Consider the following 16,265-nt stretch of genomic DNA (forward strand, 5'->3'; position numbering starts at 1 on the left):
CTTTAGAGATAACCATGGTTAACAGAAGAGAAACAATGATGCCAAGCACCAGCCTCCTTTTAAAGTGTCCAGTGGTGTCATTCTTACTTAATCATGACAGATTGATCTCCAGCCCTGTCCTCATCAACACCCACACCTGTGTTAATGGAGCAATCACTGAAACGATGTTAGCTGGTCCTTTTAAGGCAGGGCTGCAATGATGTTGAAATGTGTTTTTGGGGATAAAGTTCATTTTCTAGGCAAATATTGACTTTGCAAGTAATTGCTGTTAAGCTGATCACTCTTTAAAACATTTTGGAGTATATGCAAATTGCCATTAGAAAAAATGAAGCAGTAGACTTTGTAAAAATTAATATTTGTGTCATTCTCAAAATTTTTGGCCATGACTGTATCATTAACTCAAAACTGAAAGTAAAGATTACACAACAACCACAAGATGGATTTCATTAACCAAGGTATCCTTTTAATCAGTATAACTGTGCCAACCTGACACTGTCTGTAGGTTACTGTGCACAATCATGCTGACAGGTTCCCTTTAAAGGGCTAATGCCACAAGATTGGATATAAATGTGCAATTGATGAGGACCTTGCCACCAAGATTCACACCAAACACTTAAACACGGTTTCCAAGCTCTAATCGTTCCACCTTACTGCAAGATTGCGTCGAGGAGGATTTTAGATAGAGCAGTAGGTGTGCATGTCCTCTGACTCTCCATAAAACAGAATTGAATGCATTGCCAGGATGCATGTAGAACCGTCACTTCATTCAAACTCCAGCTTACTGTGATCTTGCAGTGAGGAGGACCTGGGGGTGAGTCTGTGACCTCCATTCTCAAGATAAAGCCTCATTCTGGTTTTGGCTTACAAATACTGATGTAAAATACTGACCGACCAAATACTGGAGTGGAACAATCAGAGGAAAAGTAATAGAAACACTTGAACGTTCTGCATTTGGCTTACAGATACTGTTGTGAAATACTGAACGATGTGAACATGGGCTAGGGGTGACAAATATTTTTGTTTGTTGGAATAATTCCATTAGCCTGCAGTTTGATTAAGCACATCCCCAAAACAGAAAAAAAAACTTTCATTGAAAATTCTACAAGATAGTTTCTTTCAAAAACGTGCATAAAATCCTGATGGGCAATCTGTAAGAAAAATAAAATAAGCACAATTTTATTTTCAGATTTAAGTACCTTGTCTATAGCAGAACAGTTTGTGTGTAGTGGACGGTGGTAGATTATTTTTTTTATGAACTCTTGTGTCTTTTTTACTTAATGTGAACCATGGATTAAAAAATTGTTCAAGCACCCACTTTGCTATATTCTTATTTATGTACTAACTGTAATGAAGTCTGCAGAATGTCCCTGATGAGACTCTTCTAATTACGGTATCTGCTTTGTTATCGAGTGGATATAAAGTGCATCTGAAAGGTTTTGGTTGATGAAGAAAAGAAATGGTTGTTAGTTGTAACGTAGACATCACTTGCAAATCTTTTAGGATTAGTGAATGTTAACCTAGACAAGTTACAAGTATTGTCCGTTTTGCAGTATGATCATGAATACGGGCCTATTTAACCCCTTAGGCCTGTTTCACACTTCCGTTTTTGTGTCCGCCAAACAGATCCGTTTCCGTTTTTTTGACGGAAACTGATGCAAACGGATCCGTTTTTAAAAAAACGTATCCGTTTTTTTGACGGATCCGCGGTAACCGCTAATGGAAGTCTATGGGACAAAAAAACGGATCCTGCAAAAAATTGGCGGATCCGTTTTTTTACGGAAACCAACGGATTTTGACGGATTTGAAAAAACGGAAGTGTGAAACAGGCCTAAACGACCAGGGGTATTTTTGGTTTTACATTTTCATTTTTCCCTCCCCTTCTTTCCAGAGCCATAACTTTTTTATTTTTCCGTTTATATGGCCATGTGAGGGCTTATTTTTTGCGGGACGAGTTGTTCTTTTAAATTACATCATTGGTTTTACCATATCGTGTACTCGAAAACGGGAAAAAAATTCCAAGTGCGGTGAAATTGCAAAAACAGTGCAATCCCACACTTGTTTTTGCTTGGCTTTTTTGTTAGGTTCACTAGATGCTAAATCTGACCTGACATTATGATTCTCCAGGTCATTACGAGTTCATAGACGCCAAGCATGTCTATGTCCTCTTTTATCTAAGTGGTGAAAAAAAATTCCAAAGTTTGCTAAAAAAAAAAAAAAAAAAAAAAAAAATTTGCGCAATTTTCCGAGACCCGTAGCGTCTCCATTTTTCATGATCTGGGGTCGGGTGAGGGCTTATTTTTTCCGTGCTGGACTGACGTTTTTAGTGATACCACATTTGTGCAGATATGTTCTTTTGATCGCCCGTTATTGCATTTTAATGCAATGTCTTGGTGACCAAAAAAACGTAATTCTGGCGTTTTGAATTTTTTTCTCGCTACGCCATTTAGCGATCGGGTTAATGCTTTTTTTTCATTGATCGGGCGATTCTGAACGCGGCGATACCTAATATGTGTATGTGGGATTTTTTTATACTGTTTTATTTTGATTGGGGCGAAAGGGGGGTGATTTGAACTTTTAGGTTTTTTTAGTTTTTAAACATTTTTTTTTTTTTTACTTTTGGCATGCTTCAATAGCCTCCATAGGAGGCTAGAAGCTTGCGCAACCCGATCGGCTCTGCTACATATGGGCGATGAGCAGATCGCCCATATGTAGCAGATTTACTGCTGTGCTTTCAGCGCCGACCACCGGGTGGTGCTGAAAGCCATATGCCTGGAACAACCATAGAGGTCTCATAGAGACCTCGGGTTGTCCAGGCAACATGACGCCGACCCCCAATCACGTGACGGGGGTCGGTGATGAGGTCATTTCCGGCCCGGCGGCCGGTAATACTATTTAAATGCCCGCTGTCAGCTTTGACAGCGGCATTTAACTAGTTAATAGGCGCGGGCGGACGGCGATTCCGCTCGCGCCTATTGCGGGCACATGTCAGCTGTTCATAACAGCTGACATGTCCCGGCTTTGATGCGGGCTTAGCGCCGGAGCCCTCATCAAAGCAGGGGAAATGTCTGATGACGGACTGTGTCCGTCATTGGACATTAAGGGGTTAAACAGGCCGATTATCTTGCACGTTAAATGTGTTTTACTTTTTTAAGATATTTTTTTTCTTACTATATGCCTTTTTGTATGGAATTGTTAATTTTCTGCACTTCATTTCATACTGCAAAATAAAAAAAAAGTGCTTGAACAATGGCTGCGAATTGAGCATATGCACCATAGATTCTAATAGTGCATTTCATCAAGAAGCAAAAGATTCAAGCTGACTTTATAATGTAATCCCAAAGTGAAGCATAAGCAGGTCATACACATGTGAAGAATAGCACACTAAACTAAGAACACAGATCTATGCTGAGAAAATAAATCTACCCAGTAGTTTATAAGGCAGAGTATTTACCGTACATCCTCTCAGGCAACAGGCTGATTTACCGGACGTGCTTAGCACATGGCCTATCTGCTAGCTACCAGGGCTGTGGAGTTGGTATAATATGGACCGACTCCAACTCCTAATATATATAATACATTGGGTGCAGTAGTACAAAGCTGTATGTGCTTTAATGTTTTCATAATTTGGGAAAGCTATAAAACGTCCTATAAATGGCTGTTCTGTTCCTGATCTCAGGATCTCTGCTTTTAGTGGAGATGAATCTGTGCTGCACTTTATGTACATGCTCAGTAGTGAGGCCGGGCTGTGGAGTCGTAGTGGAGATGAATCTGTGCTGCACTTTATGTACATGCTCAGTAGTGAGGCTGTGCTGTGGGGTCAGTCGGAGTCAGGGAAATTGAGGAGTCTGAGTCATTGGTTTGGCTTACCAACTCCAGAGCACTGCTAGCTGCAAAAGTGAAAATAGATTTCACCCCTTAATACTATAGCCATATGAGCCTAATTGTAAGTGGTTCCTTGACCACAAATTTATTTTGCCCTTTGTAAATTATTGGGAAGATTGGCCATCAGAAGCGTAATCTGGAGCTCTGGTTCTGCCCTAACCTCTTCAGACCCTTTATTTTCCTTGACCTTCCTCCATATTTTTACTTATCTATTAAAGGGGTTTTTGCGGGCTGAGATGAAGTGTCTGCAGTTTCTCTATATGACTGTAGACTGCCAAATTGTGAGAGTACAATGCACATACTATCATGATTCCCCTGTATTCCCTATGTGGCACACTGTCATGATTCCCCTCTATTCCCTGTGTATGTGTGGTCAAGTGCTGACCAGACTCCATCAATGTTCTAGGAGAGAGTCTAAACAGCACATATCTGCAAGTATGCAAATTGCTTGCATGTAGTCACGTGACCGCCCACTCGCATGGAAAGTATAGGGGAAGTGTGAACTTGTTTGCGCCACGCAATTTTGTGACTCAGTAGTCTGCAGTCACATTGAGTGACTGCAGACTTCTCTACTCATCTAGGAAAACCCCTTTAATTGAAATGCTTTTATGACTCTAAATCAGATTTTCTTTGATTCGAACAGATCGGTTCCCACCAATGGAAGTTTGTTTGGGAAAACTAACCATTTTGTGCACTAAAAATTTTTATAGGTGAAAACAATCATATCATATGGCAATTATATTTACCGGTAGTTATTTATGCCTTTTTCCCAACAATGTAATTGCTTAACTAAGATCCGTCCATTAATTGTTTTTACTGGGTGTAGGGAGGAGACAAACAACTGTTATTTAGTCTAATTTCAATGTGTTTGTATGTTTAAGGCTTGTTTCACACTTCAGTTTTTTCTGTCAGTTAAAATCCGCCAAAATAGCAGAAAACGGATCCGCAGGCGGACTGACAGAAACGGGGGTTAGCAGATCGGCGGATGTACGGATCCGCCGAAGGTACAAATTTAAAGGAACCGCGCCTGGGGGAAGAGGAGAGAGAGAGAGAATTTTTTTTAATCCAGCAGCCAGACAGAAATGCGGGTTAAATCAGGAAATAGCGGATCCGCACAGCAAAAAAAGTTACATGCTCCGTCCGGCCCGTTGAGCGGATGCCAAACTTTTGGCGGATCCGTACAAAAGCGGATCGAACCGACGACCAGCCGTCAAGATCCGCTGATAATGCAAGTGTATGAGGAAAAAAACGGATCCGCCAAGAAAAATGGCGGATCCGTTTTTTTTTTCAAATCGGCGGATCTTTACTGATGGTCACAAACGGAAGTGTGAAACAGGCCTTATATGCATGTATTAACGCGCGTATATATATGAGTTATGTATACATACAATTGCAGATGACTGCTCAGTCTCCCTCCTTTTTCATGAGTAAGAACAGCAGTTGCCTAGCCCTGTATACAATGGAGTTCGGACCGGATATTACCTGTGTATAAATATCATTATAATTACTGTGTTGACCTTGGATTCTTGAACAGATTTCCTGTATCAGGGAAGGACCCATTAACTAATATTTGGTTAAATAATGATGTTCCTCTTATTATATCTTTTTAAACCTTTTTTTAATGGAAGTAACCTTTAAGGAGATCTGTAAATGTCAGTGCCGTATAAATAACACCAGGCATTTCTTGCTATAAAGACTGCTGTAGCTGAATTTTTACATCCAGATGTTAGCTTTTTATGCACGGCCTGTTAATTAGATCTACTCTGTACTTAAATAGGCGAGACATGCTGTTCATGAATTATAATAAGTAATGAAGCTGCGGGAAAGTGCCACCAGCTCTTTTCCTCGGAGTCGCTTTACTTTTCGTGGCATTATCGTTGTTAATCATATGATTAATAAGTTGTACAACTTGTGTAATGATATGCTGATCTTGATAACTCATTTTGGTCCATGACTAATAACTTTTAATTTTGACACTTCCATAAACGTTCTTGCTCCTGTCCCTTTTTAACCATCCCCTGCCTTGTTTATGTAGCTCCCACTTCCACATTACATTAATAGGAGAGAATTGTATCGCTTATAAATCCAAAAGCTCTGCAAATGTGATTGACCTTGCCAGCCAGTAGTAGCTGCTTAGAACATGGTTATCCATTAGATTACAATTCTCTCTTTTGCTTTCCAGGTTACAGGCTGATTGGAAGCCATTCAGGTGTTAAGCTTTGCCGGTGGACAAAGGTATTTGGTTGTAATATAGTCATACAATAACTTTTAAGTAATTAACATGTAATGGAGTTGTGCAAAAACTTTTGTAAGATCTTGGTCCAATGGACCCATCTGTAGCCCATACCTGCCAGACCAGAGATTTGTGAACCTCCCCCTACCTGCTGGCGTAACTAGTGCCTGTTCTGAATAATATGCTGGTGACATTGCTCTGGTGTTGCTGGTAGGTATGAATAGGTTTGTAGGGCTTTGAACCAGCAGCCACAGACTACAGATATAGCTGCCAGAATGTTCTTACTTTTTTTGCTCAATGCTAGTATTTCTACTCGTCTTGTAGAACCATTGCTTGGGGTTCACACTGAATGAGTGTGAATATTGGCAAGTTCTACTTTGTAAGACCTATCATTCCGTGTGAGTATTTTTTTTCCTTGCACCTGTAGAAGGTCTTGCTGTACAATTCCGTATCTCAGTAGGGAATGTCCAAGGTAATTACCGTTTTTTTGTCACCAATACTTTTTTTCTGCATACTAATGGTCTGTAGTAAAGGAAACCTGAGTTGTCCGTTCATGTGAATGGGTCTGCAAAAAAGAACTGCTTATGGATGCCACCCGTGTGCTGTCTTTCACACAACTAGTCAGAAATGGATGAACAGATCCTGCATTCTGATGAAAAAATTTTTTTTCCAGGACGTCCACCTGACAGCACCATGGAGGACGTCGTCCTCCTCCTTACAGGGACAGGAAAGCACACGAGAGGTTAAAAGGTCCCGTCCCACCCCTTTCCCTCAGTGTTTTTCTTGTCCCTGCATGGAGGGATACGCAAGAGGATTACTGCGGAAGCTTACCGGAGGGGCCCAGGGGGATCGTGCGGCCAGTCCAAGCCTTCCCCCTGTCAAGAAGCCCAGGGCCGAAACTTCCCGGTGGGGGAGTCCCTCTGCCCCAAAGGCCAGAGAGCAGGACGGCGCTCCTGGAGGGAGCAGCTCCTCCCGGTGGGAGGCTCTCGGCTCCAGACATCTGACCACTGGATCCAGGATGGAAGCGGTGTGGAGCACGGTCCCCGCAGGCAGCTGGGCTTCCAGGCGGGCGCCGTCGTCACGACCAAGTGCAGTCAGGGGCGCAGGCGGCGACTAGCAGTCCAGGGTGGAACGCGGAAGTTGCCGGCGCGTGGTTCCCGGCCTCTTGCGAGAAGACGCACGTCTTTTCCAGTGATGTCACGGACGCCAGTTTTGAACCTCAGCGCGCTCTGGGGGGAGAGTGACTGACTGCAATGCTGGCGCGGCGGCAATGGAAGCAGAAGCTCTGGCGGATGGAGGGGATAAGTGCGCCTGGCACAGACCACCCTCCTCACAGCCAGCCCCGCAGTACAGGACGGACTGACCTGACTACCCCTATCTTATACCACTAGGATAAGGGAACCCCAGCAGTCCCCCCCGATCGTGACTAAAGACTCCGGCAAGGCCTCAGCAAAATCTGTCAGATGCCCTGTATGCCGCGTAAAGCTACCAGACACCCACGGCAAAACCCTCTGTGGACCCTGTACAGCGAGGGTTGTAAGAGATGAGCAGCCATACCTCCTCTCAGAGATGAGATCCCTGATACATGACGAAGTCCAGGCCTCCATGTCCAGCCTCTCACTGCAGCAGCCCCCCAGCCCAGGGCCGAGTCGCAAGCGAGCAAGGTGGGAGGCAGATCCAGAGTCTGAACCAAGCTCTGTCGACTGTTCGGACTTCCGGGACTCTGATCCAGAGGCGGAATGAGAGATCCCAGCAGACAGCCAGGACCAGGGCAGGAAATACCTGTTTATGGCAGAGGACACTGACGAGTTGGTCCAGGCTGTAAGAAACACTATGCAGATCGAGGCAGTCACTAAGCCGCAATCTAAACAGGACCTGATGTTCGAGGGACTCACGTCTCGGAGACAAACAGTGTTCCCTATAAGTGAACGCATCAAAGAGATGGTCCTAGATGAATGGAAAGATGCGGAACACCGACTGGTACTGTCGCATGATTTTAAGGGTCGACTGCCTTTCGATCCTGAGGAAACACTGTTATGAGAAGGGGTTCCTAAGATCGATGTTCCTGTAGCCAAGGTCACCAAGAAGACCGCCATCCCGTTCGAAGACTCATCAAGCCTCCGTGACCCAATGAACAGAAAGGTGAACATTCTCTTAAAGACATGGGAGACTTCTGCAGCTCTTATTAGAGCTAACATAGCAACCACCTCGGTGGCCAGATATATGTTCCTGTGGATGGGTCAGTTGGAGGAACATCTGACCAACAAGACCCCTAGAGCAGATATCCTAGCATCTCTTCCCCTCATGAAGTCGGCCACGGCGTTCCTGTCACACATCGGCTGAATCCGTAAGATTTGCGTCCAGGAACAGCTCCCTGTCTAATGCAGCACGGAGAGCTGTCTGGCTTAAATCCAGGTCGGGGATAACGCTTCAAAGGCCAAGCTATGCTCCATCCCCTTCTCGGGCCTAAGAGTGTTTGGGCCAGCCCTATATAACATCTTAGAGCTAGTTTCCAAGAAAAACTAGGGATTTCCAGAGGAAAAACCAAAACTGCCCCTGTCCTTTCGGAGAGGATTCTTCTCTAGGAGACAGCCCGACTTTAGGAGCCAGGGCAGGTCCAACAGAGGCTCCTACAGGTGCTCCCACAGCCAGGGTGGGAGAAGCAAGGGCTCCTTTTTCACGTCCACCTCCAGATCTGGGAGGCAATGGTGCCATAGGCATCGGGGGAAGACTCCGCCACTTCGCAAAAAATTGGGCCCAGATTACCCACAACGAGTGGGTCCTCAGAACCATTACCCAGGGCTACAGTATAGAGGTCTGCTCCACTTTCCCCGACAGATATATTTCCCCCACCATAGTCCCGTCAGACTCCTCCATGTGGACAGACCTACAAGATATGGTCAGTTCAGCGGTTATAGCACTGGTTCCTCTGACAGAGATGGGCAAGGGACGCTACTCCTCCCTCTTCTCCATCGCAAAACCATCTGGGGAGGCCCGAGCTATTATAAATTTAAAACTTTAAATGCCTGGGTCAGGTACAAAAGGTTCCGGATGGAATCAATTCGGTCAGCAATACATCTAATAGACCGGGACGCTGTCATGTGCACCCTCGACCTGAAGAGTGCTTACTCTCAGGTCCCGATCCATCCTTCATCTCAGACTGCTAAGGTTTGCAGTCAGACTACCGACCCGGACCTGCCAATTCCAGTTCCAGTGCCTCCCATTTGGACTGGCTTCGGCCCCTCGAATTTTCACAAAGCTGGTAGCGGAGGTAGTGGCCTACCTGAGAAGCCAAGGAATCGTGATCATACCATACTTATACGATTTCCTCCTGGTGGCAGGATCCGAAGAAGTGCTCATTCGAAACAGAAACTGAACGATCACCGTAATGGAGTTCCTCGGCTGGATTATCAACTGGCAGAAGTCAGACCTGATACCAGAGAGCAGGAAGGTCTTCCTCGGAGTTCTCCTAGACTCAGGACGCAGAATAACCCTGTTACCAGAAGAAAAGCAGGAGACCATTCAAAACAAGGTCGAAGACCTCCTGAACACCGCGCCTCCATAAGAGAGGCAATGAAGGTTCTGGGCCTCATGACGGCATGCATTCCGTGCGTCAGATGGGCTCAGTTCCATTCGAGACCCTTACAAAAGGAGATTCTCGCAATATGGGACTGGCTCCAGTCTTCACTCGACAAACCCATGAATGTTATGATGAGTCACCGAAGGAGGAAAAAACAAAATACCAGCTAAGTCCAGAAAAACCAGAGAGGTTGGCAGCTATCGGATTGCAGACCCCTGAACCTATCCACAACAACTAGCAGTAGCCGTGGGGGGTTCCTACGGTGCCCTAGACCCCTCGATCACAGCCGGAGAGCTACATAGCCTAAAGACAGAAAGGGGAAAAACTAAACTGCCCCAGAGCAGACCCCAAAGCAGTAGGCAGCCCCCAACATATGACGGTGAAGCAAGATGAAAACACTAACACAGATAGAAAGATAGGTTGAGCAAATGATGGGGCCCAAGCTAACTACATAGGACAGGATAGGAAAGCTGCTGTCTGCCATCCGCAAAAACCCTATCAAAATGAGCCAACCGACTGATAGGAAAAACTGGCCCTGAAGTCGCTAGGCTTCAAAAGACTATATCAGCACTCAGGTATATTCTGAAGACAGAGCAAAAGATCAACAGATCAGAGACAAAATTGGAATTCATCTCACCCCCGGCCGGGGATGGCAGAACTTCCAAAAAACAAGGCAAAACAAAAACAAAACTGAAGAGTACAAAGCAGAGCAGAAAAACTTAGCTTTGAGACGCAGGAATCAGACTGGTCTCCAAGAATCCAGCAGGAAAATCACCAGCCTGGAAGAAGGGCGTCGGCAGCCTTATATCCAGTCCTCAATTCCAGCCACCCAGTTATCATCTAGCTGCCCAGGTGTTTGGTAATCAATCTCACTACCTTCCTTCACCAGAGGAGGGAGTTCTTCAGACCTCAATGATGAAGGGAAAAATGAACTCGCAACACATGAAGCTACCAGGGCCTGTGAAGAGATCACTGCGGTGGTGGACACAGGCCAAAAACCTGCAGGGGGGCGTACTATAGACTACCTCTCCATACGTAGTCGTCACCACAGACGCCAGCACGTGGGGATGGAGAGCCCACGTAGAAGGCAAGATCTTTCAAGGAAGATGGCCAGAAGAGATAAGAAACAAATCCTCCAACTTCAGGGAACTTTATGCGGTCTGGGAAACCCTGAGGCGAAACCTGACTATCCTGAAGGATCAACATGTCCGAATATTGTCGGACAACGTGACAGCGGTTTCGTTCCTGAAGCACCAGGGAGGTTCCAGGCATCGACCACTCCAAGCCCTAGTGGAGAGAATATTCTCCTGGGCAGAGGGAATAATCCTCTCAGTAACCGCAGTTCACCTGGAGGGTTCCCAGAACGTGGTAGCGGACTACCTAAGCAGACAGCAGGTCTGCCCGACTGAGTGGGAGCTGAACCAGGAGATATTCCACCAACTGTGTCGGCATTGGGGGACCCCCAGAATAGACCTATTCGCAAACCGGAAAAACTCAAAGGTCTCCAGATTCTACTCCCTGAACGCGGCGGACCATCTGGAAGGCATAGATGCCCTGAGCAAGGTCTGGGAAGAACCCCTCTCACGCGTTCTCACCGCTGGCACTCATCCTGGCGGTACTCATGAAAATCCGCGAGGACCATGCAAAGGTGATTATGGTTGTCCCATACTGGCCGAGAAGAAGCTGGTTTCCTCTACTGGGGGCCATGGCAATGGAAAGCCCAGTCGAGCTACCTCTGAAGAAAGACGTTATCCACCAGGGCCCAATCCGCCATCCGAATCCAGCAAGACCACCTCTCGGCCTGGATCCTGAAAGGGACATCCTGAAGGCAAAAGGCTTATCTGATCAGGTCATATCTTCCCTACAGGCCAGCAGGAAACCGGTCACATCCGCAATATACCTAAAGATATGGAAGAGGTTCTGTCTGGAGGGTAGCAGGTCTGACTTCGTGGCGGGTAACCCCTTACCTCCCTAGCGTCCTAAACTTCCTACAGTCGGGGTTTAATAAAGGCCTTAAGCCCAGCACTTTAAAGGTCCAGATTTTGGCCCTGAGCTCTTTTGATTACCATCTGGCTTCTCATCCTTGGGTAGTAAGGTTCATAAGGGCAAAAATATGAAAGAACTTGAGGGCACTACAAATAATTTATGGGGGACTGCAGTCCACACACCTGAGAAAACAGACAAAAAAGTGTGTACATTGGACGCGATCAACCCCAAAATGAACACAAAAATGTTGACCATAATATATTGTAAATTTTATTGGTAGCATACGAAAAACACACAAGTGACAAAAACACAATTAAAAAGGCCAAACAAAATTAGCCATGAATGACACTCCAAAAAACAGGTTCTAAGATAAGAACCTGATATGTGCCCCCTCCAGTATGCTGGGTAAAGACCTATAGATTAGAATTACATGAGGGTATAAATGCAAACATGAGAAAGACCTGTACACACCATATATTGGATGTAAAAATAAACATGGCAAATTATGAAAACACCAAAAGTTTATATATGTATGCCAAAATGGCCCTGATGACAAAAGGTCACAGAGTGACCCTAGATAATATTAGATAAAGATATAAACCCAACACATGGTTTGCAATTCCCAAAATTATCTAGTGGGTATGTGTGTGACATAGGGAGCAGGAATAACCTAGATAGCGGGTCACCACCAATGACCATGAGGCATTGCCGCTGAAATATATGAACACAACACATGGATTATGGTTCCCAAAATAGACTGAAAAAAAAAATCTGAACAATGATGCATGAAATGCAAGCAATTCTTATAGCATAGGGAACAGAGCAATAACCCTGATAGCAAATGACTATAAGTAATGAACCCTAGTTACAATTAACGGTATAAAACCCATGTATGGTTTCAAATGCAATATGTAAATGATCCATGAACATATGGTGCCGCTAAGAAAACAAATAAGATCCCCTATTGTGCAAAACCAAGTGCAAGATTGAAAATATAGCACACAGGAAAGCACTATGACCTCAAAAGTGAACTGAAATGCCTCTACAATAAGACACATACCAGTGCACTGAATACCTGAGAATAACCCAAAAAAGGAGGAGGAACAAAGGTCAAATAATGAGGTCCAATACCCGCATGGTGTAAAAACTGGACGGGGGAATGTTACCCCACGCGTATCGCCTCCTCTAGCGTGGCTTTCTCAAGGGCAATGGAGGTAAAACATAGCCACAAGTGATCCTTTTATATGCTGCAAAATAACAATAAACAACTTACAAATAATAGGCAAGTTCAGCGAGGCTGGAGCCGGCGTCCGGAAGTGATCAGTGCGCGGGTGCTAGAATGAAACCGAAACCTAGAGATCTCACGGCGACGCAGGCGCAGTCCAAATGTGTGCCAGACAGGCATGACTGCGCAAGTGTAAACCGAGGAGGGGAGACCCTAAGTGATTCTACGGCCAAAGGGCTGTATACAAAGAGGATGAGTACGCAAGCGCTCAAAATCAATCATGGCCAGGGCCTGAGAATAAAAAGCGGCAAAAACATAGTGGCTAATGAAATTCAAGCAGGCATACATGCGAATATATAAAGAAACAATATCCAATATATGGTCTGTACAGGTCTTTCTCATGTTTGCATTTATACCCTCATGTAATTCTAATCTATAGGTCTTTACCCAGCATACTGGAGGGGGCACATATCAGGTTCCTATCTTAGAACCTGTTTTTTGGAGTGTCATTCATGGCTAATTTTGTTTGGCCTTTTTAATTGTGTTTTTGTCACTTGTGTGTTTATTGCATGCTACCAATAAAATTTACAATATATTATGGTCAACATTTTTGTGTTCATTTTGGGGTTGATTGCGTCCAATGTACACACTTCTTTTCTTTGTAGGTTCATAAGGGCCACGCAACGTCTACGCCCTACAATCAGGCAGCTCACCCCGCCTTGGAACCTTAGCTTGGTCCTCAGATCCCTATGTAGGAATCCTTATGTTCCCAGTGAAGAGATGTCCATCTTGACTTTCTCTCGAAAGACGGCTTTTCTTGTAGCCATCACCACGGCTAAGAGAGTCGGGGAAATCCAGGCCCTGTCCACCAGAGACCCATATCTCCAAATAAGAGAAGACCGTATAATCCTGAGATTAGACCAGGCATTTATTCCAAAGGAAGCCTCTTGCCAAAATTTAAACCAGGGGATAGTGTTACCATCCTTCTGTGACAACCCCCGTAACGAGAAGAAACAATCTCCACTCGCTGGATGTGAGACGTGCCGTTATAGACTACCTAGAGGCCACCAACAGTTGGCGTATTGACCCTAACCTATTCATCGTCTTTGGGGGTAAAAACAAGGGGAAAAAAGCCTATAAGGCTGCGGTTCTCAACCTGTGGGTTGCGACCCCGGCAGAGTTTGAACAACCAAAACACAGGGGTCGCCTAAAGCCATCGGAAAATACATATTTCCGATAGCTTTAGCCGCTGAGAAGTCGTGATACCATCTGCAGCAGCGCTATTCAGCTAGAACGCACGCCGTTATGGATGTACGTTCCAAACTCACTACTTTCAAGACCACACTCGCCACAGCTAAACAAACCTACTTCTCATCTCCCATATCCTCCCTGTCTCACAACCCTAAACAGTTATTCAACACCTTCAATTCTCTCCTCCGTCCCCCAGAACCTCCTCCCTCCCCACTCATCTCAGCTGAAGACTTTGCCTTATTTTTCAAGCAGAAGATTGATAACATCAGGGACAGTTTTGGTCAACAACCCCCAGAGCCCTTCCTCCCGACTTCCCAGCCCTCCACCTCCAACACCAACTTCTCCACCATCACAGAAGATCGACTCTCCACTCTACTCTCAAGATCACATCTCACCACCTGTGCACTTGACCCGATCCCATCCCACTTCATCCCAAACCTCACCACAGTCTTCATCCCAACCCTAACCCATCTCTTCAACCTCTCACTAACATCTGGTGTTTTCCCCTCAAGCTTTAATCATGCCTCCATCACACCTATCCTCAAAAAGCCCTCTCTTGACCCATCCTCTGTATCTAGCTATCGCCCTATATCACTTTTCCCCTATGCCTCAAAACTACTTGGAACAACACGTCTACCTTGAACTGTCCTCCCATCTCTCTTCTTGCTCCCTCTTCGACCGCTTACAATCTGGCTTCCGGTCACACCACTCCACTGAAACTGCCCTTACTAAGGTCACCAGTGACCTCTTAACTGCCAAGAGCAAGCGACACTACTCTGTCCTCCTCCTCCTGGACCTGTCGGCTGCCTTTGACACAGTGGACCATTCCCTATTATTACAGACCCTCTCATCCCTTGGCATCACAGACTTGGCCCTATCCTTGATCTCATCATACCTAACAGACCGGACATTCAGCGTCTCCCACTCACACACCACCTCCTCACCTCGCCCCCTATCTGTCGGAGTCCCACAAGGTTCAGTCCTAGGACCCCTGCTCTTCTCCATTTACACCTTTGGCCTGGGACAGCTCATAGAATCTTATGGCTTTCAGTATCATCTCTATGCTGACGACACACAGATCTGCATCTCTGGACCAGATATCACCTCCCTACTAACCAGAATCCCTCAATGTCTGTCCACTATTTCATCCTTCTTCTCCGCAAGATTTCTGAAACTTAACATGGACAAAACAGAATTAATCATCTTTCCCCCATCTCACGTGACCCCCCCAGCGAACCCATGCATTAAAGTAAATGGCTGCCCACTCTCCCCAGTCCCACAAGCTCGCTGCCTCGGGGTAATCCTTGACGCTGATCTCTCCTTCAAACCACATATTCAAGCCCTTTCCACTTCCTGCCGACTTCAACTCAAAAATATTTCACGATTCTGTTCATTCCTCAACCAAAAAACTGCAAAAACTCTAGTCCATGCCCTCATTATCTCTCACCTTGACTACTGCAACCTCCTGCTCTGTGGCTTCCCCTCGAACACTCTCGCACCCCTCCAATCTATTCTTATCTCTGCTGCCCGACTAATCCACCTGTCCCCCCGCTATTCCCCAGCTTCTCCCCTCTGTCAATCCCTTCACTGGCTCCCCATTGCCCAGAGACTCCAGTACAAAACCCTAACCATGACATACAAAGCCATCCACAACCTGTCTCCTCCATACATCTGTGACCTCGTCTCCGGGTACTTTCCTGCACGCAACCTCCGATCATCACAAGATTTCCTTCTCTACTCCCCTCTTATCTCCTTTTCCCACAATCGCATACAAGATTTCTCTCGCGCATCTCCCCTACTCTGGAACTCTCTGCCACAAAATATCAGACTCTCACCTACCATCGAAACCTTCAAAAAAGAGCCCGAAGACCCACCTCTTCCGACAAGCCTATAACCTGCAGTAACCACCGATCGACCAAACCGCTGCACGACCAGCTCTACCCTCGCCTACTGTATTCTCACCCATCCCTTGTAGATTGTGAGCCTTCGCGGGCAGGGTCCTCTCTCCTCCTGTACCAGTTATGACTTGTATTGTTTTAACATTATTGTACTTGTTTTTATTATGTAAAGCGCCATGGAATAAATGGCGCTATAACAATAAATAATAA

The 16,265-nt window shown here is 45.6% G+C and overlaps 1 protein-coding gene across 3 annotated transcripts in view; it reads left to right on the plus strand.

Annotated features, from left to right (window-relative positions):
• LOC141069428 (S-adenosyl-L-methionine-dependent tRNA 4-demethylwyosine synthase TYW1-like) overlaps positions 1-16,265 on the plus strand; it is a 452,148-nt gene that overhangs the window by 143,548 nt on the left and 292,335 nt on the right. For all 3 annotated transcript variants that reach the window (XM_073558957.1, XM_073558955.1, XM_073558956.1), the window contains exon 9: positions 6,065-6,117. In XM_073558957.1, the coding sequence (XP_073415058.1) occupies positions 6,065-6,117 (53 nt within the window). The remainder of the gene's footprint in view (positions 1-6,064; positions 6,118-16,265) is intronic.

The sequence above is a fragment of the Dendrobates tinctorius genome, unplaced genomic scaffold, assembly GCF_039654945.1.
Source record: "Dendrobates tinctorius isolate UK_male_01 unplaced genomic scaffold, ASM3965494v1 ptg000263l, whole genome shotgun sequence".
In the NCBI taxonomy this organism is placed as follows: Eukaryota; Metazoa; Chordata; class Amphibia; order Anura; family Dendrobatidae; genus Dendrobates; species Dendrobates tinctorius.